The sequence below is a fragment of the Micropterus salmoides genome, unplaced genomic scaffold, assembly GCF_014851395.1.
Source record: "Micropterus salmoides isolate LMB-PRFRI ecotype aquatic unplaced genomic scaffold, ASM1485139v1 Ms_hic_scaffold_11, whole genome shotgun sequence".
In the NCBI taxonomy this organism is placed as follows: domain Eukaryota; kingdom Metazoa; phylum Chordata; class Actinopteri; order Centrarchiformes; family Centrarchidae; genus Micropterus; species Micropterus salmoides.
Genome location: NW_024040152.1, coordinates 32,063,650 through 32,087,174, shown reverse-complemented (window position 1 = coordinate 32,087,174; position 23,525 = coordinate 32,063,650). Strand labels below are relative to the sequence as shown.

Here is a 23,525-nt window from a genome sequence, read left to right as displayed (position 1 = left end):
ATCTTGCTAGTGGCAAGTCTGTGTTTTGAACGGGTAGCGGAGTGGTGGGGGAAGGGGATTACGGTAATAATCTTTACTCACTGCCATTGACGGCAACGTTGCCCTGCACGGTTGCTCTAAAAGTTGCTCTGTGTATCATCAGCTTAACTTGCTCTGGAAAATTCATGGCCTGTTTGAGAAGATGAAGAAATCTTTAAGAAAGTTCAAATGTGCAAATTTTTTATGCTGTAGGTATTTTATCAATATTTATTAGTGGCGTGACAAGACACTTAACCCACGAGACGAGACGGGATTTTAACACTATTTAAAAAAAAATTTTAATGCTGAATTATATGAAAATTTGAGCATTAAACACTTTATTTCCTGCATTATGATTTTTTCTGCACCAGTGTATGGTGATTCTTTTTCATTTATATAATGAAAAACACAACTATAACAGAATAAAATGCAGTGCAGCTCTCAGTCATTCAACACATGTGCTGCTTTCAGATCTGTTTCTCCTGTAGATCAACTTTTATCATGTTATATCACCCCTGCTGAGTCATGATTTAGTCACCTCAATGATAAATTATTAAGTTTTAATTTAGTTATAAACTCCGTTAATAGCTCCTGTGTTTTAGCAGATTTTCTTTTCTACTTTTCTGCACATTTAAAATCTCTCCCACATAGGCTATCTGTGTTCTCATGTCCAGAGAAAAGGTAGAACATTACCAGTCTAACGTCATCATTTAATAAGAAGTCTACCTGCCCTTTACTCTGCTGTGCATTACGTTATTTATTCGCTGGTAGTAACGTTCAGACGTTTGACCGACGCAGTTTGGGACATGTGAAACCGAAAAGAAAGGAAACACTTTTGATCAGGCAGAAATCTCACCACATAGCCACTTCAGCAACTCACAGTCCCAAACAAGCTGCGCAAGCTGCAACTACCAGCTGCGTTACCACTCCTTACTCGTCACAGCTGTCTGGTCAACTGGGCAGAGTCTGTCTTATCAGTTATACATTTGTATGTCAAATCTTGAGACGCGAGATCTCGTCACACCCCTAATATTTATAATAAATTATTTAATTTTATTATTATTTAATCATTCAATCAACGTTATTAATGTGTCATGTGATATGCCTAAAGGACCATTATTCTGAAAAATCTCATACCCATTTAAGAAATTTTCTGTATTATTAAAATTGTAACAAAAAGCATTGGCGTTATATTGAATTGAAAAAGTTTCGTATCGGCCATCCCTAGTGTGGAATGACCAGAAGCTTATGGTGGTTAATGCTAGTTAATGTTGGCAAACTTTAGATACTGTTGACTATGCGTTGTGTTGGACAGAGTAGAGTAGGTAACAGAAATGAAACATACTGTGCCTCGCCCGAGACGTGCAAATCAGGTTGCCTGATGATGACTTTAAAGGAATAGTCCACTTTTTCTTTTTAAATATGCCTATTTGCTTTATTTTTCTGACATGAAAATGTTATCAGTCTCATGGAGCTGGAGCTTAGAGCTGGTTATCCTAACTTAGCCTGAAGATTGGCTAGCCTGGCTCTGTCCAAAACAGTAATATTAAAGCAACATTAGGTTTTATGGGGAGTAGCGTGCTGGTATTCTTCAGATACTATCAGTAAGCACAAGTCTAATGGCTTGATTCCACCGGGCACGGCTACGTCGTGTTCTGGCTGTGATTGCGACCTTTCTAAACGATGCTTGTGATTAGCTTTCTGCTCTGCTGCGCGGAGAATATGCTACACAGAGCAGTTTGAACCTAGCAGGAAGTCAGACACAGAAATGGCACAGTAGACTCAAGCGTATATCCAACAATAAACACAGCTAAAATAGACAAAAAAGATGCCATTTAACTAGACCGCCTACCTACCCAGGATAGAAGGACAAAAATCAAGGAAAAATATCAACACAATTGGGCAGGCAAAAGCTGCTTGCTTCTGAAATGCTCCTGGTGGGTTTATGCGGTACAGACGGAACAAATCGCGTCACAGATGCAACATCATAAAGCCCTGCCAGGTGGAATCAAGATGTTACTTTAGGTAGCCTATTCATACAGACACAATGATACAAATGTCACTCAGTGTGACAGCAAAATTCCTGGAAGTCACAGTGCCTGGCTCTAATACGTGACCAAAGCAGGAGAAAGACCACAGGCAATGGTGCTGAAGGTAGTATTTGGTGGGCAGTCACCTCTGTTGAGTTGATAAACATGCGGGTGATACAGTCATTCTGAGATAGGATGGGGGTAGAAGTGGTAATTTTTTCCTTTCCAAAAAATTAGTCAGTCTTTATTTTTGTGGATCTTTTTTAAGACCGCATTAGACTAGTTTGATACGGCCTAAAGGCTGCCCTGTAAGCTTATGGCTGTGAGCTCACAGTAACAGAAGGCGGCCTTTCAGCACTTCTTTTATCTGGATTATGACAGCTGGACAGTAAGATGACATGTTAGTGAGTGGGTATTGGAGAAATGAGCGGGGCAAAATGGGATTTTGAAAAGTGACATGTCCAGTAGTACTCCAGCCAATAAAAAAAATCAAGACAATCGCCAAACACTTTTAATTTTGAGGATTAGGAATATCACATGCCATGAAATATCAGTAAGAGATTGATTAATTCAAAATAGATTCAACATTAAACCTGAGAAATATCAGCCGTGGTAGGCACTTGCTCGGCTTTAACATGGCTATGGCTTTTCAAATCACCGTCAAAGCACTAACTACCTCTATATTTCTCAGGTGTTTTGTTTTGGCAGCCAAACTCATTTTCTTTTCTCCATTTGAAACAAATGTTCCAGCTTTTATTCGTTCACACAGTTAAATGAAGGCTGTTTACAAACAACATGATTTTCTTAATCATGCAAATGAGATTTTCAGGTTTTACACATATGTGGTTCCTTTTTTAATTTAGCTCCAAATGCGAAATGCTTAATGAATGTGCACACAAATAAGATGTAATAAGTGTGATATGAGGCTTGACTGATTGCCTGCCAGCATCGCTGCGAGGCACTAATGAACTGCTTCAGCCATGATTATGAAAACGTGTAAATTGTCCCTTTTCATGGTCTTTTAGTTGAGGCAGCCCGACCAACGCAACTCTCTTATATTTCACACATAACCTCTCGGATTGAAAGTGGGATCGTGGACTCTTTGGTCATCTACCATGGCCTGTACTGCCACTGAAATACAGTAGAAGCAAAATGACCTTAAAAATCGCTGACACATGCTGATAGTGTGGATAGTTCATCGAAACAAAGGATAGTTCATCGAAACAAAGGATCACTAATGGATTAGGATTTGCGTAGCCCATACCAAGCCAAAAATACCATGTTTTTTTAATCACACATTGTGTAAACGTTTGATATGGTGGCCTGTTTTTGACATCCATTTCTATGTCAATGTTTTGACAAATTAATTAAAAGTCAAATGTACAGTGTGAATGTATCATGCTGATTTTCACCTGCTTATTGTCCTAGTCTTTGTCTTATGCCAGAATTTATTGTATTCTGGTTACATATTTTTGTACGTACTGTTATATAAAATGCACATTGGGATAAAAGATTATTATCCCAATGTGCATTTGATAAAATGTTCAGGCAGAACACTGAAAGTCGTGCTGGCATTAGCTGATTGGCATCAGCTGCTTCATTCATGGATCACCATCAGTGGCTTATTCATCAGTTGCTTAGCTACCAGCTGATCACTAATGTCTATGTGTGTACGGTGGCCTTTATAGCCTGTCAGGTGTGAGATTTTGTTATTTTATCCAAAAAACAGAGTTCTTTTGCCTCATTTTGGATTTTTTTTTTTTTTATTCAATCAATCAGTCATTCATATAAAGAGTGGCAGGTGTGAAATTATTGGTGCAGAATGCTCTAGACGGAAAAAAAAATACTTGAATGAAAAATGCATGAGAAAGGAATCTCTTTTTAGTCCAATCTCAGCATCACCGAGAGAGACGCAACATGAGTCTCTATGAGAGGTTCCTCTGCCGGCCAGGAGGAGAATATCTTACTGTCCAACTCAGTTAGATAGTAGAGATAAAGTTACACTTCCTGCTTGATCCCAGGAGGATGTCTAATTTGTTTAGAGAAGCCTTCAGAAATGCTGGGTTTATTAGAGCTGCAGAGGATGGTGAAATACCAACAGAGGGAAGATAAAGCAGGGAGGACAGTGCAGATAAAGCAAAGGCTGCACCATGCTTTAGACATTCGGTGTTGTGATGTTGGGAGCAGAGCTTGTTGAAGGTTCCATATACACATGAGAGCCTGGGATTTTTTTTTCCAGATAAATCTCAAATATGCAGGGGGTGAAATCAATATTCATGCTAAAAAAACACGAGTTTTGTGGTTGTTGTTGTTCATTGTTCAGCGCAATGCATGCAAGGACATGGAGGAGTTACTTTCAGCTGTCAATCAATTACAAGGTGCTGAGACTCAAAGGCTCCATCTCTAGAACTCATAGGAACTTCAGAGGGCCTAAGGTCCCCAGCGAGGTTCGCTTGCTGCCACAAAAGTGTAAAAAGCGATTAACTTACTTTCTCCATATTATGAACTCCTTTATATTCCTGACATGAACGTAAGGTAACAGAAAATTACAATTGGGTGTGAAAACCTATTTAAGAAAGGCATATGGAAAGTAAAATGTACAAGTAGTACATTACATAAAAATAATAATAGGACGTTAGCATTTTAAAATTAGCAAAGATTGGTTTGTCACCATAGTTACAATAGTGTTACCTTCTCATTACGAGCAGAAAGGAGTTAAAAGGTCAGTTTATATAGGTTGCTGTTTTGAAAGCAGTAGTATATGATCAGGCATAATTTTCTTAAATAAAACACTGACATAAACAAATAGAAATGTTTGTTTGCAGTTTTATTCCTGACGATACGCAGGTTTGAATTTGTACTGTTGACATCAAGAATGCGGGCCACATCAGTGCAGTCCCTTACCAGTATATAGGAAGTGGAAGTTTTAGAGTTGAGCTAGTTTCCCCTTTTCATAGCAACTGGAGATGAACCGTTCTGGGCCTCATTTCCCTCCAAGCTGTAGTCATTACCTCTGTCACTGTGAACTGTTGACAATGAAAAGTGTCTGAAAGTTATGAGCTGACGATTAAATAAAAGGTAGCCTTCAGAGTTCTTACATGGAGGCTGTGAAAGTCTCTCTCCTCCTCTTCACTGACATTACACCTCCCCGATGATGCAGTGGGGAGCCTCCAGATTTCAATATCTCTCTTAGACTTGTAATGCATTCTGTGAAATCATCCGAGAGCTTCCTTTTCTGGGTTACTGAATTCATCCTTTTATATTTCCTTTTCATATCTATTTCTTTTTTCCGTAGCCTACAAGCCCCAAGTTTGGAAAAGCAGATTCCTATGAAAAGCTGGAGAAACTGGGAGAGGGTTCATATGCTACAGTTTACAAAGGAAAGAGCAAGTAAGTAATGCGTGCATGTCCCGTCACACCTAATCTAGTCACTCTTCTTCAGAGTTCATAAGAGCCACTCATGCAGGCAGTGAATATTACATTTAATTATACTGGAGCAGTGCTCTAAGTGAATGAATTAATTAAATGGAACAGCAATAACCGTTACAGGGTGTAGTTTTATGTAAATAATCTTTTCTCCTCTCTGTAGAGCTGCAAATCCCAGACATGCAATGTGTTCTCTTTTATTCCAATCACTACAGGATGGATGTTTTTATTGATTGATTCAATAATTATGTTTTTATGGCCTGGTGCTTTCCTTCCAGATTTTGCAAATTAAATTCTCGAAAATGAAAAGTTCACACACCGTAAATGTGTGAAACTCCACAGACTCTAATCTTCTCAGTAACGGTGTTATTTTGCATAGCTCTTCACTACAACAGCTTTGATTGGTGAGCTTCATTCAGTTGTAATCCCGTGGCCTTGTACACGGGTCTTACTCCACCGCTGCTAAATTACATTTCATTGACTTAACAATATTCGCTGTCGTCTGGCTTCACTGATTCTAATAGATTCCTTTTTCATGTCACAAAAAATAACCACTCATCTGTGTTGTTGCCAGGGTGAATGGGAAGCTGGTGGCTCTGAAGGTGATTCGTCTGCAAGAGGAGGAAGGAACGCCCTTCACAGCCATAAGAGAAGGTAAGAGGTTCATGGGTGCAGAGACTGTTACTCTGCTTAAATGTTACTGGAAGACAAACAAACAGACTGGAGAAAACATCTCATGACAATTAGTTAATTGAAAAAACTACCCCCCCCCCAAGTAGTGAAGTTTGAAGCAGCTGCTGCACAAGCTGCCATCACCATGGCTGGACATCCCAGGATTGATCAGCTGCCCTTTAAAATGTTTGACAGCAGCACAGAGCATGCCATGGCCTGGTTTGTCCCGTCAGTTGTGTGTGTGAAGCACATGAAGCTCTTCACTTTACTGAAACACCTCCACACGCACGACTGCCATTTGAATTTAGATGAGAAAATGAGTCTGTCTGTTTGATCTGCGAATGATCCAGGCCTGATGAAGTGAGAGCCTTCCTGGGCTCTATATACGCACACACGCACACACACACACACACACAATGGTTCCTCCATCCCTGTGGGGACATCTCATAGACATAATGCATTCCCTAGCCCCTTACCCTAACCTCAACCATCACACCTACATGTAACCACATGGTTACATGATTGGTGTGCAATGTAAAGTTCCCACCCAGATATAAAAACTTGAAACACACACACAGAATCCAAACTCTCCCTGTGAGCAGATCAGAAAGGCACTTTGACATTGAACTAATTCAGCTATTACTGAGCAGGAAGCTCCCAGCGCCGATATGTGAGCAGCATTACAGACTGCTGCTGAATAAAGTAATATATCCAGAGTAAGAGAGAGGTGTGTGTGTGTGTGTGTGTGTGTGTCCTTGCTTATTAAAATTGCACACACTTATGCCCATTACTAGAGGTGGGGTGGGTGTATGAAGGGAGGGTGGTGGATCTTCAAACGTTGACAGGATCTTTGAGGTATCTGACTATAGCACTAACCTCCTGCTTACTGAGATGAGTCCTGCCTTATCTGTTGTCTTTTTTTAACAACCTTTAGGTACTCACACAGGATGAATGTATTCATGAGGCTCCATCACTCGCAGGCTCTCTGTGGATCTGTCCGTCAAAGCCCCCCTGTGCCCTTGGAAAATAACTTTGTGTTTGCTAATTTAATCACATTGGCAACAGTCTGAAAATCCCATTTATGCCTCACAATAAAAACTGCACTTATTATGCCGCTCTGACATTCAGTCCTAATGGAACAATTCCCTGTTTTGCTTGACTGTGGCCAGATGAGTTTTTCTGTCAGCTGTTTGTTTGCCTGCAAATGCGTCTCTGTGATTACCGTAGAAAGCTTCACAGTTTGTTGCTAAAGTATAATCACACTTCTGAAAACTTTCTTCTGAAATAATTTGTTCCTGTCTAGTTCAAGTGTAGTCGCTTCAGAGAGCTGAATATAATAGCTGTGGACAAAGAGTGGTGGGATACTTCTGACAAGTCAGCATGGTGATGCTGAAATAGAGATGTTCATTAATGAAGTGACATGACATTCCAAAACATTCACTTAGGCCACAGTAAAACCTCAACAAAAGTATGTGGACATCTTCTATCGATGAAAATATGTTCATCTTTATAGACAGGATTTAGAATCTTGAAGCTGGAGTCATTAAAGTTATAATCCTTACACTTTTCAGTGCATTATACCCCCACATTTTTCCAGTAATAGCCATTCAACCTATTTACATTCTGTAATTACCTTTCTATATGCTGGTTCTCATCGTTATTGGCAGAGTCTGACTGAAATTGCACACCCATACACAAGGGATTCTCAGAAAACAATGCGTGCATCTACTGAGCATGATGTAGAAGACAAAGCCGGAGCATGCACACATTTTGTGGACAATGTTCAGAATTGAAGGTTTAGTCATGAGTTTAGTAATTTTGTGTTGTTGACATTTGTCTTTTGTCTTCTTTAAACGGAACGTGATGGATAATTCCAGCCTGGTTTGTTTGGCTGGGTTGTAAAGTGGCACATAAGTGCTTTCTTCTGTTTCATTTCGTACAGAGTAGCTGCTCTCAGTGGTTGATACATGTGTTCAATTCAAACCAAACTCTGGGACCATGTATTATTAAAACACACTTGTCATTACCACCAATAATCAACTGGGGCTGAGATATTAAATATTATAATTTTAAGTATACTTATAGAAATTCAGGATAAAAAGTTATATAAAAAGAAGATACATCATTTCTAATAAAGCAAAAATCCATGCCACTCTGATGTAAATGACCACAGAGTATTACCATCTCAAGTACGGTCTCATGTCTCTGAGCAAATCTGCGTCCAAGTCATCACAAGCAAAATGAAAGTCTTACAGGTCTGATTTCTGACCATTAAAATAACCAGAATTTAGACTAAATCATTTGAAAAGCTTATATCTGAGCCTGACTCAATAGAAAAGCAGACAATTTTGTAAACTCACTTTTCTCTCTGAACATTGTTCTTAAATTAACCAGGATTGACTCTCCTGTCTGAAAGCTGACTATCAAAATGTGTAATGTGTAATTGTATTTGGACATTTTCCTTTCAAGACAGTTTTTCCAGGCCAAACCCTTCCAATACATACGCCTAACCAAGGTTTGCAAGGACTGCCAAGAGGCTTTTTCTTTGTTTAAAAAAAAAGTATTATTGTTTTACGAAGTCAAAAGTTAAGAAACACAAACCATTGTACTTTCAAGTCTGAAGTCAAATCACGTTTTTAGGGGGGGGGTCAAGCCCCAACTAAGTCAAGTGATTCCAGGTCTGAAGTCAGAACTGATTTGACAGCTCTATAAGGCCAATTTGAGGATTAAGTTTAATAATCAACCAACCACAACTTGCAATAAATTTCGTCTGTGTTTGGCATTATAAAACGGTGAAGTATTCTTTGTAAGAAGCAGGATTTAAATTTTTGAAAAATTCAGTGCAGCTTTCCCGACCACCTTCTCGGTACGGTGTCTGCAACAGGTTTTTAGAGGTGTAGAATTTTCCCATGCAAAAGAGACCCTTGCAAATTCTGTAAGCCTTTGCTGACTGCACAGTCCATCGCCTTTTTATATCTTTTTTTCTATTACTTGCACAATCCTCCCAGATTGTACTCAAGGTTTGACTCAGATGGAGAGAATCACATGTGAAAGTCTTAACAAGTCTGTCCCAGAATGTGCTGATCACACCCGACATCCTCAGTAAGAAGACTCAGTAAGCTTTGCCAGTAAATTAATGGGCAATTTAACCGAATCTCCCCAACACATCATCTCACTGCTGTATTTATTAACAAGGTCTATTACATCATCAATGTGTTGCCGGATGAGTGTGAGAACTTAATGCAGTAAATCCATCCTGTAGGTTTTTTTTGTTGTTTTAATCTTTACTTGATCCCTTGTATGCTTGCAGTGAGGCTTATTGATGGCTATAGGGTTGCATTCCAATGAGGCCGCTAACGCAGGCATATATCATAACAGTTCCTCTGGTATCTCAATATGTGCTTCACATTAACTCTCCTTCTGTTCTGTCGCTGCAGCATCTCTTCTGAAAGGCCTGAAGCATGCCAACATCGTGCTCCTCCATGACATCATCCACACCAAGGAAACCCTGACTCTGGTCTTCGAATATGTGGTTAGTCTGCACACTGCCACACTGAGATCACCCACTTGGTGGCTGTACAGGCGAACTGTAGAGGTCTGAAAATAGGCTGAGGATCTGTTTTTAGTGTTTGTTCAAAAGGAAAAGAAACCACAGTTTTAAAGGGCACAGAGGTCAGCGCTCGTCTGTGTGTCTTTAGTTTGATTGATTTGACCTCGCTGACTGAGTTTCAGTTTTTAATACTCTACCCTCAGAAACATGAGCTGTGGATATTTTGATTGGCACTTGAGGAGTGTTAAAGCAGCCTGGGCTTTTTCCACTCTTTGCTCTCTGTGCCGTAGGATGGCAGCCAGAAGCACCAGAGGCTGGTCTGTCTGTGCCCAGAACAGGAAGCCAGGCGGCCATTTTATTGGAAGGTCACTGTTTTAGTATGTTTCCACAACTGTCCTGTCAAATATTGTGGACACAAATGACAGCAAAGGACATTCTACTGATGTATTTATGGCCTATAAAAAAAACCCTTCCTACTAGAAAATCTCATTTACCACAGTTTACAGACAGTAACAAGTGAAATGTACTGAGAATAGAGATGCCCTCCGTCGGGTCTGCAAGGTCAGTACTGAGGCTAATCAAGGTACATTTGAAACATCAAGGTATATCTAAAATAGTCAGTATCAGATATTTTAAGCTCAATTTGTTTGATCCTCTCTTTAGTTTAGTCCATTTTATTCCTGGTATGTCACCTACTCTGTTCACCAAGTGGCAACTAAAGCTTATCAGCATATATGTATGTTGGCTGATAGGTAACAATAAATGAAGTTAGAAACAGTGTCTTTATTACATACAGTTTGTCCACCAAACAGCACTGAAATATTGCACCCAGTACGCATCATTATTCTTGAATAATCCAATTTAGGGGCCCTTTATTAAAATGTAAGTCTGTTTAAGTAGGTTTGGTTTCTCGTAGCCCGAGCTACATAGAAAATATTCAGATAATGTTTGGAGCTTCTCATTTTTAGTGAGCGCTGCTGCACGTCACTTTCGCAAGTTGAAATGGCAAACATTACTTGTATCAACTGTTGCTAATTAATGTCAATTCTGTGAGCAACTTCAATAACGGCCGACATGTGTCTTATAGTTGTTGTCTGGTTAATGTGCAGCACTGTCTTTACTCAGCCACATGTTTTTGTGAGGGAAAATAATTTAGTTGTACATAAACATTTAAATAAAAACTACTAAGATTTGAAAAGGTATTTGAAACTGTTGGGAATTGACGCATGATTTATATTTATTATATTTATTTTAATTGATGTCAACACAAAAGCCAGATTCAGTATCACTCGAACTCTTGTGGCAACCACCAACGCTGCCATTGGTGTAAAGCAGTGGCAGGCCACCACGATACTTATAATGTTAGATAAGTAAACTCAAAACTAACAGTCTAAGATCTCCACCAGTCATGTGATTCTTGTCACCGTGACATATCTGTCAAGTCTCCCACCTCCTATAATTGCCAAGATCATGGCAAGCAAGCAGGAAGCTGAAGCTTCAATCCATCCCGACAGAAACATTTAGGTGACAGTGCAATCTCTGCATCCATTTGCTTCTGTACTTTGTGTGAAAACACTAGAAATTGGTCCGCAGTGTTCTAGCAGGCGAAAAGCAGCATGAAAGAGTGGTACAACATTTTGCAAATGTTACAACCCCCTGCTGCTGGTGTGAAAACTGCATGTGTACTACTGTTTTTCTCTTGAGATGAAGAGAGTATTTCCAAATCCTGTTTAAACCACTGAATATCTTGCTGTGGACATCTTTACAAGTTAATATCAGAAATACTGTTCAGCTCAGCTTCCGCAAATATTGTATTACTAGAAAAAGTTTTTACCTTAGCTTTCTGGACAGAAATGGATACTGAAACTACAAGGTTCAGAACAGCCCAAAGCCTCTGTTAACCCTCTGCATATGTACCAACTGACAACCATTTTTGATGGTCACATTGATATTCAGGTCCATCTTTGAGCTTGAAATGCTGAGCGAGGCCAAATCTCTCGACCAGAACAAGCTTACTCAGCTTTCCATCACTTCGGCATTTAATGAGACTGATAACAGTGCGATGCCCCCTTTTGGCAGCTGTAACACATGTCAGAGGTTCAGCTTTTGAAGGATATTTGGTGAGATACGAGTGGAGCTCAGAAGGTCGTGTTTGAATAAAGAATGAGAGCAGAGATCAATTTGGCTTTGGAGTTTAAACAGCGAGATCGGTTACCCCTACTAATAATAATATTCATGTCTTTGACTTAATAAATCTTTCAATTGTGATGCAACACGTTCCTTTGAATATAAGGAATTACTTGCTGAATTTACTACTGGTTATTTATTTGAATAAAATGGTAAATTCCAAGTTGTGCAGATGTGTTGGACTGCTGGTTTCATGTTGATCCCTTAGCTTGTAATCCCGCTGTGCTGGTTATTTACAGAGGGCTTCTCAACCAGAAAAATCAGTTCATTGCGCTCCTCTCAAAGCTAATGATGATTGACAGGGAGAGGGTGGAATACAAACAGGGAAAGGGGACAAATAATCTATCTGCTAACAAAACACTGAAGTGAAGGGCATGCCAGCGTAACGCTGCATGCGAGTCACTCGATGGTGGCTTTCTGATAGACAAGACACCAGCTGAGCTTTCAAACAAATCACCTGGCATCTCAGATGGTAAACAGTGCTTTAACATAAAGCTGATTTCTCAGATTACTTGACGTGACTGCACTATGTGGCCAAAAGTACATGGAAACATCTGTCCACAAAGTGTTAATTTTTGTGTTTGGAAATATTCTGCCTCAGAATGAATAGAATTAACATCCAGCCAACATGCCATCCTGTTCTCAGATCAGCAGGCTTATCCATAACTTGTCACAAGTTTTAACTTTCCCATGTTACCATGTTAAAATTGTGCTCTTTTACTTTTATTTTACAGCACACAGACCTGTGTCAGTACATGGACAAACACCCTGGGGGTCTCCATCCAGACAATGTGAAGGTACAGTATATATAATTATGCTGGTCACAAACAAAAAAGACTTCCGTTTGGGTCACTTTCACTCATTCACTCATTGGCTATCTGCAACAGGTGGTATTTATCAGTTCATGAAGACACACACTGCTTACAACAAACCAGAGCAGCAAACCAATCAAAGTGCTTGCAGCATTAATAATAATGGCATTTGTGAGTTAAGGTGCAGTCAGGTAGGTAATATTGGAAGCATGAATTGTGGGAGCTAGCTTGGCTAGCAAGCTAGCAACAGCATTCCATAAGTTATTAATTATGCATCTTTTCTGTTTTATATTGGAGCATTCTCTCACAGTCGAACAGAGCGTTGTATTTTGACACCTAATGCACCTTCTTCTCAAACACTTTATTATTACCTCCAATCACTGGCCTTGCACTCACTGCTTCCCCTCCCACTGTGCTGCTTGTAATATTTCACAAGCAGCATAGATAACCGGGGGTGGATTGATTGGATCATCAATATAAATACTATTTATTATGTAGCAGGACAACAGCAGGACCTGCTATTATTCAGCAAGACTGGATGAAAAATGAAAGCACTATCCAGTTGTATGACATTTCTTACATCAGTATATAAAAAGTAAGTGATGATATCTTTCAGTTTGCCATTTTGAAACTTTAAAACATTAGTTTTAATGCATCATGTCATACAGTAACAACAGTTCTGTTGTAGCTCCTCATCATTTGAGTAGTTTTTGTCTCATATCATATCACTATAATGTTACAGGGACTGGCAGTCTGTGCCTCCTATACAAACATGGGGTCTGGTTTTAAGGTTAAACTGTTACAAAAATGACCAGAGCATTATGTCACACCAAAGCAACAGCCTGGTTATTTTGAATATGAATCAAAAGACCTTTTTAGGTTAGTCAAAGCAGACAGTGCATGAATACATTAAAGAGCATTATGGGACAGCTCTTATGCTAATAGTTGAGGTCTGGCTACATGAAGATTGAACTCTCATTCATCTCTCAGTAAATCTATTTAGCTGCATTACATCAACCTCCTGATGCTAGCTTAATGACTGGTCCTGACATTATTGCGACACAAACCTTTGTGAGACTGTGGTCGATGGTATGATGGACCGCTCCTCTCCTATGTAACGTGACACGAACACTCAGTGATGCTTTGCCTGTTTGTGAGCGGGTGTTGGTAACACAAATGAACAGGTAGAAAGAAATGATGATGGAACGAATGAGGCCATGAGGTGTTGGTGTTGGTGGGGGTGCTGGGTTGTTCACGTAGGAAGGTGACAGTTCAGGCTACATCTGTTATGCAACAGCGCATACCTTTTGCCACTGTGGATTTACATAAGTAATATGTGTTTTTCCTGCTGACAGCAGCCTCGTTGAGATTCACATGAATAATTTAGGATTATTCCGAGAGAGCAGAGCGAGGTGTTTCTTGGCTCCCGCTGGCTTTGTTACTTATTGTTAAGACGCCTGAGTTGTGATTTCTAATCCAGTGATAGGGCTTGTGGCTTCGTTCCTGAGCAGGCTGCACTGGAAATACCCACGTGAATACAATGGTCGTAATAATCCACCACAGTGAGAATGGCATCTCTATTCTTTTGGGATTGTTTCGTAATGGGTATAGAGAAGCTTAAATATTACTTGTGTGGTGATGTTTTATATTCCAGTTGATACCAATTGATTTACTGACAGTATATCTGTATCCACAGTCTGATATATCTTATTGCTCAGTCTCAGTGAAGCACTCTGTTGCACTGGGTGACATGATTCTTCTTTACCATGAACACACACTGTAGTTTATTTGTAGCAGACCCCTTTGCTGCTGTAAATACTCACTATAGCACCAAATGTGACCATCAAAACTGGGGACATTGTGAGTCCAATGGAAAGCACCCTAAACGCCCTGGCCACCGGCACGCCCCCTCTGCGACATGTTGTAGACCACTGGTGTGCACACTGTAAAACATCATGCATGAATCAACTAATCTTTTTGTCTGTTGACTTTATTTGTCATAGCATTTGGCCGTTTGTAAACTTTTACGCTCTGGATCAAAATTCACCTCTGTTTAACACAGTGTAATTTTCACAATAAGAAGATTTATTTGTTTAGCTAAATATATCATCAGAAATGCTATACGTGAATATTTGCAATCAGTGTGTGATCTTTCATATTTTTTCTCTCTGTATTTGTTCAGCCTAATTGGAAGCACGGAGAAACAGGTAGCTGGCTCTGTCCAAAGTAGAAAAACAGAGGATAGAAAGGCTTCCAGTGCCTTCAGAGCTGGCTAAAAAACACAATGCATCTTGTTTGCCTAATCCATACACAAACATAAATGTAAAAGTGACAATTTGTGGTTTTAAATGGAGTTTAATGCTATTTCTTGACAAACAGCCCACAGTCTTGTCGTCAGAGTGAGGTAGCCAGGTTTGGTACTAATGTGTCTGTAGATCAAAGCTGAAACATGCAACCTACCCTATAGCAGTAGACACTGTACAGAAGTGCTGGCTACATGGATAAATTACTCGAGTAATAGTCCCAAGACATAACTTCCCCAAAACTACAAATTACAGTACGAATTAATAAAAAAAAGCTATATGTCTATCAGGAGCTTTGGAGGGTTTTGAGTTTTGGACAAAGCCAGGCAAGCTGTTTCCCCCTGCTTCCAGTTTGTGGTAAGCTAGGCTCCAGCTCCAGGACATGAACAAGTGTCACGCTGAAAGACTGTTTAGGGGTGTGTCAGTGATGTAAAGCCAGCGACCATTCAATTTTCCACCCAAACATAAGCACCATAACAGGGGTTAATGTCTGTCATTAGTGTGTTTTATGACTGACTGTGAGGAACTGCAGTCACTCAACCATCCTCCTATTTACTAATCAGCAACATAAAAGCTATTAGTGCCTCCACTGGTGCTAGATCAAATTAACATTTAGACACACACACTCAGACGCTCATTGCTAATGTCATTATTGGTCAAGAAGCAGAGAGCTGCGTGTGTGGCTTTCCCTGGGTTTGTTTCTGCAGTTTAAAATTAAAAATGTACTGAAGTTTCTGCTTGAACTAGATGATCCAGGGTAAAATCTATTGGAAACTGTCTTGTTGTGGAGCACCATTAACTTTTCCCACCTCATGTACTTGACTGCAGTTTGTTATCAGCGCTGCAGTAATTGAACACAAGTGAGTATGACCTCACATCCAGACTGCTGCTGAAGTGCTCTTCTTATTGGATTATATGCAGTCAGCTGAAGAGCTGAGTCTCAATGACATCTCCATAGATCAGCTGGAAAGTGACACCCACGAACCATGTCTACAAGCCAAATAACAGCTAGCATTTGTTCTTATAATTACATTACAGGGGAAGCTACTGATAGCCCATTAGTCAACAGCGCCGTGTCAATATAATGGACAGGTCAGCACAGCAAGCATCTGACATGCTGATGTAGCAAAAACAGCCAAGTTCAACATCAGACAAAAAAACCTTTTCTAAAGAAATTTTCACTTTATAAGACTATGTTGTCACGACACTGCCTTTGTTTTCCCAAATAACAACCTTGACAGACCTTTTAGCTTTTTTGGCTAAATGTAGCTATTCAATACATTTACTACTGTAAATGTCCCAACTAAGTCCCGACGGTGTGCTGACTGTGCAGGAGCAAATGAACTTATTAATCAGCACTTTTTATGACTTCTTAAAATTTGTTCCAAATTAAATGACATTGTCCTGAAGGTCCAGGACACTTTCAAGGTTTTGAAAACATTATCTTTACTGTTGTACTTTGACACAACTAAGTTACATTTACCAGGTGTTTGCATTCAGGTGGTTGTCAGTCTCTGTGTTAGAAGTAGAGTTTCATGATACACTTGAGGGGTTGTGAGAAGATTAATTAAATAGAAAAAAACTCACTATTTTCTTACATTTATATTTACCTTTCTGCAGTCTTAGCATTCTTTTAGTGAAATCTGGATAGTTTTAACTTTTTGTGCCGTAACAGTTATTCATTATGGGTTAATTCGATAGATTGTAGAGAAGAAGTGGATGCAGCCACAGTGACATCACCCAGTCGTCTGTGGACTACCGTTCTGAAGTCTCGAGTTTGACTTTGAGTTTAGGTGACCAAAATGTTACAATTAACTTTCATGAACTGAAAACACACTATGAAAGGATCAAAAGTTCTTAGACACCAAAAGCACTCAAAACCAAGTTCTTGGCTGGTTAAATGGACACGGTGCGGTGCATACGATTCGCCTCCTGTTTGACAGGCCACTTGTGAATCACAAGGTAGCCTCACCCTGAAGCTTTCCCTGCTTTATCATCAGTTTTCCTCTAAATGGGACCATAATTTACAAAATGAACATAATGCTGTATTGAAGAAGACTTGAAACTAGCGATTGAGACCATAAACTTGTTAGGAAAGTGTTTACTGAGGTTATAAATGAAGTGAGAAGTAGGGTCAATGCAGGGTAAGGGCACTTCCAGATTGGCTTCACTTTTTAGACCTGGAGGTTGAGGTGAAAAATCCCAGCTTGTAAATCAGGCTATAATGGAATATGAGGTTACCACTGCTATTTAACAGTTTGGTGGCTGGAGTGCAACATCTTGCTGGTTAACTCAGAAATTCCTGACTTTATGAGTTAAGTCGTGCATACAGCTTGAGCTTGCGCCTGCACTCAGTAAATGGGAAAGCGTTGTTAAAAGTGCTGCACTCATGCAGCACTTTTAACAACGCTTTTTTTTGCCACAATGAAAGTCTCACAAGAAGAAGCCCCATAGAGGATATATCAAGTCTGCTGAGCAGTTTGGCTGTTTCAGTTTATAGGGTTTTTTGTCTTAATAGTGGTTTCCAGAAATACTGTAAAGGATTAAAGAGAAGCATGATTTTGGGTGTGTTAACTTGATTGACAGGTCTCTCTTACCTGTCACAGTCATTTGACTTGGCTACTCCTTGTGTGTCCCCACTCCGTCAAGGGTTGTCTTTGACCAAATACAGATTGTGGCTTCAGTGAGAACCAATACGCCTACAAGCGGTACACAAATTCGGGCTTTAAAATGTGTCTATAGAAATGTTTGAGTGACATCAAAGACACTCTGTTAATGCTGTTTCATGGTCTGTGTTGTGGTGTTTCGGTAGTCCTATATTTACACACACAGGCCCTGCAATGCAACACAGCTGCTCATTAAAACATAAGCCAAAGACAATTCTGGCCATGTCTGGAATTTATACTCCTCTGTGGCCAGTGCCACAGTGCAGGTTGATGCTGTTTCTTGATTCAGCCCATTAAGGACAACACTGTACAGATGCTTAGTGGAAAAGATTAGTACTCTCCCCATGCATGCTGGCAGATGGTAGACCCTTTTCACTCCATTTAACACTCTTTCATTTTATCTCTCCCTCGCTGAATTCACCTCTTTTACCCATTTCAGCAAAACACTGCTTTGGAGGTTTGTCAATGATGTCGATGTTCAGTGAATCCCTGCTATAATGGTCTGAACTTGAATGTATTGTTGAAACAGTTTGAGTTTGCTCAAATATAGAGCATTTATGTTTCACCAGTTGGTGTCTGTCACTATGTTGTTAAGGACTGTCCTCACCAGAAAAATCTTAGATTTTATTCAAATGTCTAAAATGACCTTTATTTCCGTGGCCAGGATGTCTTATGGTCTTATGGTTATTTTTGAGAAACAGAGGCATAATAATAGAAACATTTTTAGTAAGCGTGTGTTCTTGCCGTCAAACATTTTTTAACCCATCTTCATGCCTTAACGACAAAACAGGTAGATTGTCAGAGATTCCCAAAACGACATCTATGAGCGCTGGAAAGTACCAGTCGAGCGACAAGCATAACGCACGTTTTGGACGTACGAAACATGTTGTGAAATGGTTGCAGGTTTAGGCAACAAACATATTTGGTTAGGATTAGGAAAACATCATGGTTTTGGTTAAAATAACTATGTTACGTAACTGACTTACTTTATTTAACTTGAAACTTTAAATAACTTAACGTTGACTTGGTTTCACATGGGACTTGATCCTCGGTCTGTCCTGTTGATGCTATGTCGCCTGACATCCTCCTTTGCTGCTGTCATACGGCCACTAGAGGCCTAACAATAAATGTAAATATGTGTTTTAACAAAGTGCTGCATAATTATCCTATATGGCCGTTTTTCTGGTGAGGACAGGATTATACTGCCACTTGTAGGATTTAATATCTTTAGATTTGTCAGTCAATCTTTTTGTAGATATCTTGAAACTTGTTAGTTTCTCGTGTGTTCCACATTAACATCACAATGAAACACTGGATCTTTATTCTCCTCCTGTGTTCTGTTTAACTTTGTATTTGTCCTAGTGAAACTATATGAACCCCAGTGTGCAGCTGTCACTTTGATACATTGCCTGATGCTTTGCTGCACATTGAATATCAGACAAAAGAGCCAAATTCCACCACATTCTACAGATATAAACACAGAGCCCCTCCAATCCACACAATTTTCATAATGCTTATCTTGATGGAGAGTTCTGCTTGCCCTGGGTATCATGGCAATAAGTATTTCATCATTAGAAAAATGGCAGTGTGTTTATTGGTGTGCTGATGATGGATTGTTTTTCATGTAGGAGGGTCACTCCTCAGGTGATAGATTATGTTAATATCTGATTTAACTACAATCACACGGTTTATTTCTCCTGCAGTAATGAACTAATAATACATCATGATTAAACAAAGACTCTCTCATACTCATGCACACGTACACTAGACATTCTGCAGGGGTTTTCTCTTCAATAAAAGAACTATACAACTTGTTGTTGGCCATATCTGCTGTAAAGGTGGTGTTCTTTAGACTGCAGCTGAACAGGGTTCTTTTGTCTAATAAGTAATGTTAGGTGATGAAGGGCCATCAGAGAATTTCCATCAATAAGATGGGCATTAAATTCTAGAGTACAAACATGAGACACTGCCTGATGAAAAAGTGCTAAAAGTCAAAAATACAACTCTGTGTACCTTACAACTTTGGAAGGGAAGCCAGCTCCCAGAGCACACTGCAATAAGAAACATCCAATCACTGAGCTTAGAATTATGTTACCATGCAGCTAATGTCCGGGTGAAGTTAGACATGGTGCCGTCTCAAAAATACAGATCAGCATGTGACAACAGTTGATGACTTCTGTGAGGTGTTGAGTTAGAAAGAGCATCTACTGCCATCAGGCATCACAATCTTCTTGGTCATGAAATAACCCTGTAGTACTGAGGAATCAACAAGTAGATTTGTGTGTTTCTTTGTTAAAGAACATTCTGGTTATTATTAAACATCAAAATAAATTGTATACTTATGATCCACATTCACTCAGTGTGATCAAAGTGACCACTCTTGTTGTTGCTTCTAGATATTTTATTTCCCACTGTTCCACTACCACCTTTCCTGCAGGTGATTATATTTTCACCTTTTTATATTATTCATTTTTCACATTCTGTTTGTCTCTGTCACCTTGTTCTGTCTTTATTTTCCAGCTTGCTCTGGTGGTTAATTGGTGCAGGGACACCTTTGACTGCAGGGTTCCTTTCAATACATTTACCCAGATGGACATCTCATAGTCACTTAGTATGGTTGGGTGAGCTTGTCTGGCAAGCAGATGTCTACAGTGCCAACAAGCCAAATGTTCACCACTGACCAAGCTGAGCCTGTTAAAAAAAAAAAAAGTATCATAAACCTCCTTTTCATTTCAAGTGTGCAGGAGTTTAATATTTAGCCAGTTATTGACTGGGCCTGCATTATTTCACTTGTAAAGTGGCCATCTTGAGAAGAGCACACAGTATTATTATTATTATCTCTCTACACCTCACTTTTCCACACATTAGAATGCAAATGGAACTGAGCTGTTTCAGTTGAAGCCACAGGAAAAAAAAGGCTTCTTTTAAGAAAGGTTTGATGTTCGGATTGAAAAGCTGACTGAAGAGAACAAAAGTGTGTTTTTTTTCTTTCTTTTTATTACCGCGCAGTTGCACTCCTAACAAGCTGAGGGCTTTTCAGGAGTGTGTTTGATATACATGAGTAAACACACATTTCCCATGCTAATTCTGTGCACCACAGTTCATCTCTCACCCGCCGAGTGCAATTGTTGACCCGGTGACTCCAGATACCAGACAGGGCCCGTCCTTGATTGGGCGCCACGGTGCTTCAATCAGCTTAATTGGCTGAGACTATAGTATAAGTGAGAAGAGAGAAATGAGAGGCGAATGCTGGAATTTGAATAAAACTGAACTCTGGATCTTATACAACTCGTTATTTGTTGATTGACATGTCGGCAAAACAAAAGTTTAATGTAGCTCTGACTTTATGTACATATAAGGATTTTGTTTATTTCTTGAACAGCAGATACACTTTAAACAGAAGGCATTTATTAAAAACTCATTTGTTTTGTGGATGCAGTTTTCGTTTTGAGCTCCTTAGGCAGGTGGAAGAGCTGTGTTTAATTTCAGCAGAAAGATAATTGGCTAATATATAAAATAAATTTAAATGAAATTTAATCTTTATTCATATGATACCTCCACAAAAGTGCATCCATGCATTTTCATGCGTTTGCTGTTATTATATTTGTCAGTCTTTTTTGTGTTGCTTTCTTTTAAATTACTTGAGTTGTTTTAAGGAACCGCAGTAGTTGTTTTTGCAAGTGAATTACTTTCCTGATAAGCTCAAATGAGCATGAAGTACACAAAAGTTGTGCTGACAAACAGAGACAAAGTGAAACTGGAACATCTGGGTTTCTGTTCCAGAAGTAAAAAAGTAAAATTCAATGTAAAATTGAATTACATTGAAATAACTACTAAATAGTAAAAATTCCGCTCTATGACATAACCATGCTCACATTTTGTTGTGTGGGTCACTCTGTGCGTTAATAGCCTTTAATGAACACCATTTTCTACAAGTCCAAAACTGTCTTAGATTAAACCTCACCAACCCAACAGGCCATGAGAATGGATAGAAAATGGCTACCAAACTGTAAATAGAATATCAGACGAGAGTGGATATCATGCCTAAGAGTACTGGTATAATGTCAGGGAGTTGTAGCTGGATTGCGATATTTTTCTGGCCACTTGGGGGCAGTGCAAGAAGCTGTAAACACTGTCAACATTGACATAGTAGGTAAAAAGCACAGTACTATAACCACAACTGTTCACTAACAATGTAATGTCTATTTATAATAATAAAGAAACAGCCCCCTTTTATACTACTTCTGTAGTTTTACTGTATTTTTCCAAATTGCTTATAAGTTTAATAAGTGGAGAATGTTCTCTAGGCTACATCATGAGTCAGAAGTTTCTTGATTTACTTTAAAATGTTAAACCATTACTCAGATTGTAACAACAGAATAACAGCGGTACGGACATTTAAACTATCTTACAGTTGTGGCCTTTCCTCTGCTGCTGTGTTTTGTCAGTTTTACGAAAGTTGATGGCAAATCCAAAATGTGCTCAAACATTTTTGGGGTTGAGAAGCTCCACAAGCTCCTGCGAGGTTAGCGGTGCCAGCCAGCCAGCCAGCCAGCTACGCCCACAGAGCCCTCCGGTCACAGTTACACAGACCACTAGCAGCAGCAACAGAGTAATTTACACATCTAGCTGACACGGAGCAACATTAGTATTGATTTGGAGTTGTGTTCTTTCCCTCTGATAAGTTACATTTACTCATTTAGCTAACGCTTTTATCCAAAGCGACTTACAATTGCTACATATATCAGAGGTCGCACGCCTCTGGAGCAACTAGGGGTTAAGTGTCTTGCTCAGGGACACAATGGTGGATGGGTCATAGTGGGGAGTTGAACCCGGGTCTCTCACACCAAAGGCATAGTCTCTTACAGAAAGTCCATTGCGCCATCGTTAAAGTAGTGGCCAGCGCTAGGTCACTACCAACAGCTCCTTTCACATTACACATAGTCCTTCATCCATCCAGTTTTCATATAAAAATTAAACAAAAAATAAAAATCATATTCCACTTCTGGCAAGTTCTGTAGTTTATACTGATTTATCTTAGAAAATAGACGGGTAAAGATCAGGCAATGTGACACTGCATTGAATTCCAGTTGTTAGTTGACTTCAGAATGCACCAAAAAACAAATATTATTTGGTGAGGGGCGAAAATGTGTCTTTTTCCAACCTATCTGGATCTTTTTTGCCGTACTGCCTTCCTGCCCCCTGCTGTCAGCAGTCCTGTCATGGTCTGTGCAATCGATTCGCTGACCTTCACAGAAAATGAAAAGGAGGCAGCAGCCCCGCCCAGCTCCACATGTTTGGTGGGACTTCAGCTAAATCTGTCATCACCCTCATACATTTCTGCTGTCACTTTTTCTCTTTTCTTTTCACACGCCCTCATAATCTAAATTCAACCCCAAGCAAAATCAATCAAATATATCAGAAGTCACAGTTCATGGCCTGAAGAGGTTATTGTGAAGCACGAATAGACAGTTTAATTTACTACTTGACCAGTCAATGCAGCAGTTCCCAGTGATTCAGCTACGTAATCAGACAGGTCATTGTAACGACTCATCTGTTTGATCACTGCTCAATAGTCCAAGTGGAGGAAATGATGTATGTGTTCTTGACTGATGACTCACTATTGATTTTGGTGTGTGTCTTTGTGAGCGAGACAGCATTTCATCGAGCTATTTGTAAATAACATGTGGGGTTCATGCCTATTCCCATTTAGACTGGGATGAAGCCACAGCCCTTCCTTAGTGATGGATGAGTTTTTCCACACCTCTCTGCTCTCAACAGCTGCTCAGATTAATGTTCCACAACAGAGAGATTTAGGCAGAGACCAATGGTACTGATATTCATGTAAATCATCCAGCATG

At 39.6% G+C, this 23,525-nt stretch overlaps 1 protein-coding gene across 5 annotated transcripts in view; it reads left to right on the top strand.

Moving 5' to 3' along the window:
* The window catches only part of cdk14 (cyclin-dependent kinase 14), a 198,214-nt gene that overhangs the window by 72,357 nt on the left and 102,332 nt on the right, over positions 1 to 23,525 (top strand). For all 5 annotated transcript variants that reach the window (XM_038712296.1, XM_038712299.1, XM_038712297.1 and 2 more), the window contains 4 exons: positions 5,344 to 5,438; positions 6,049 to 6,128; positions 9,584 to 9,678; positions 12,618 to 12,680. In XM_038712296.1, the coding sequence (XP_038568224.1) occupies positions 5,344 to 5,438; positions 6,049 to 6,128; positions 9,584 to 9,678; positions 12,618 to 12,680 (333 nt within the window). The remainder of the gene's footprint in view (positions 1 to 5,343; positions 5,439 to 6,048; positions 6,129 to 9,583; positions 9,679 to 12,617; positions 12,681 to 23,525) is intronic.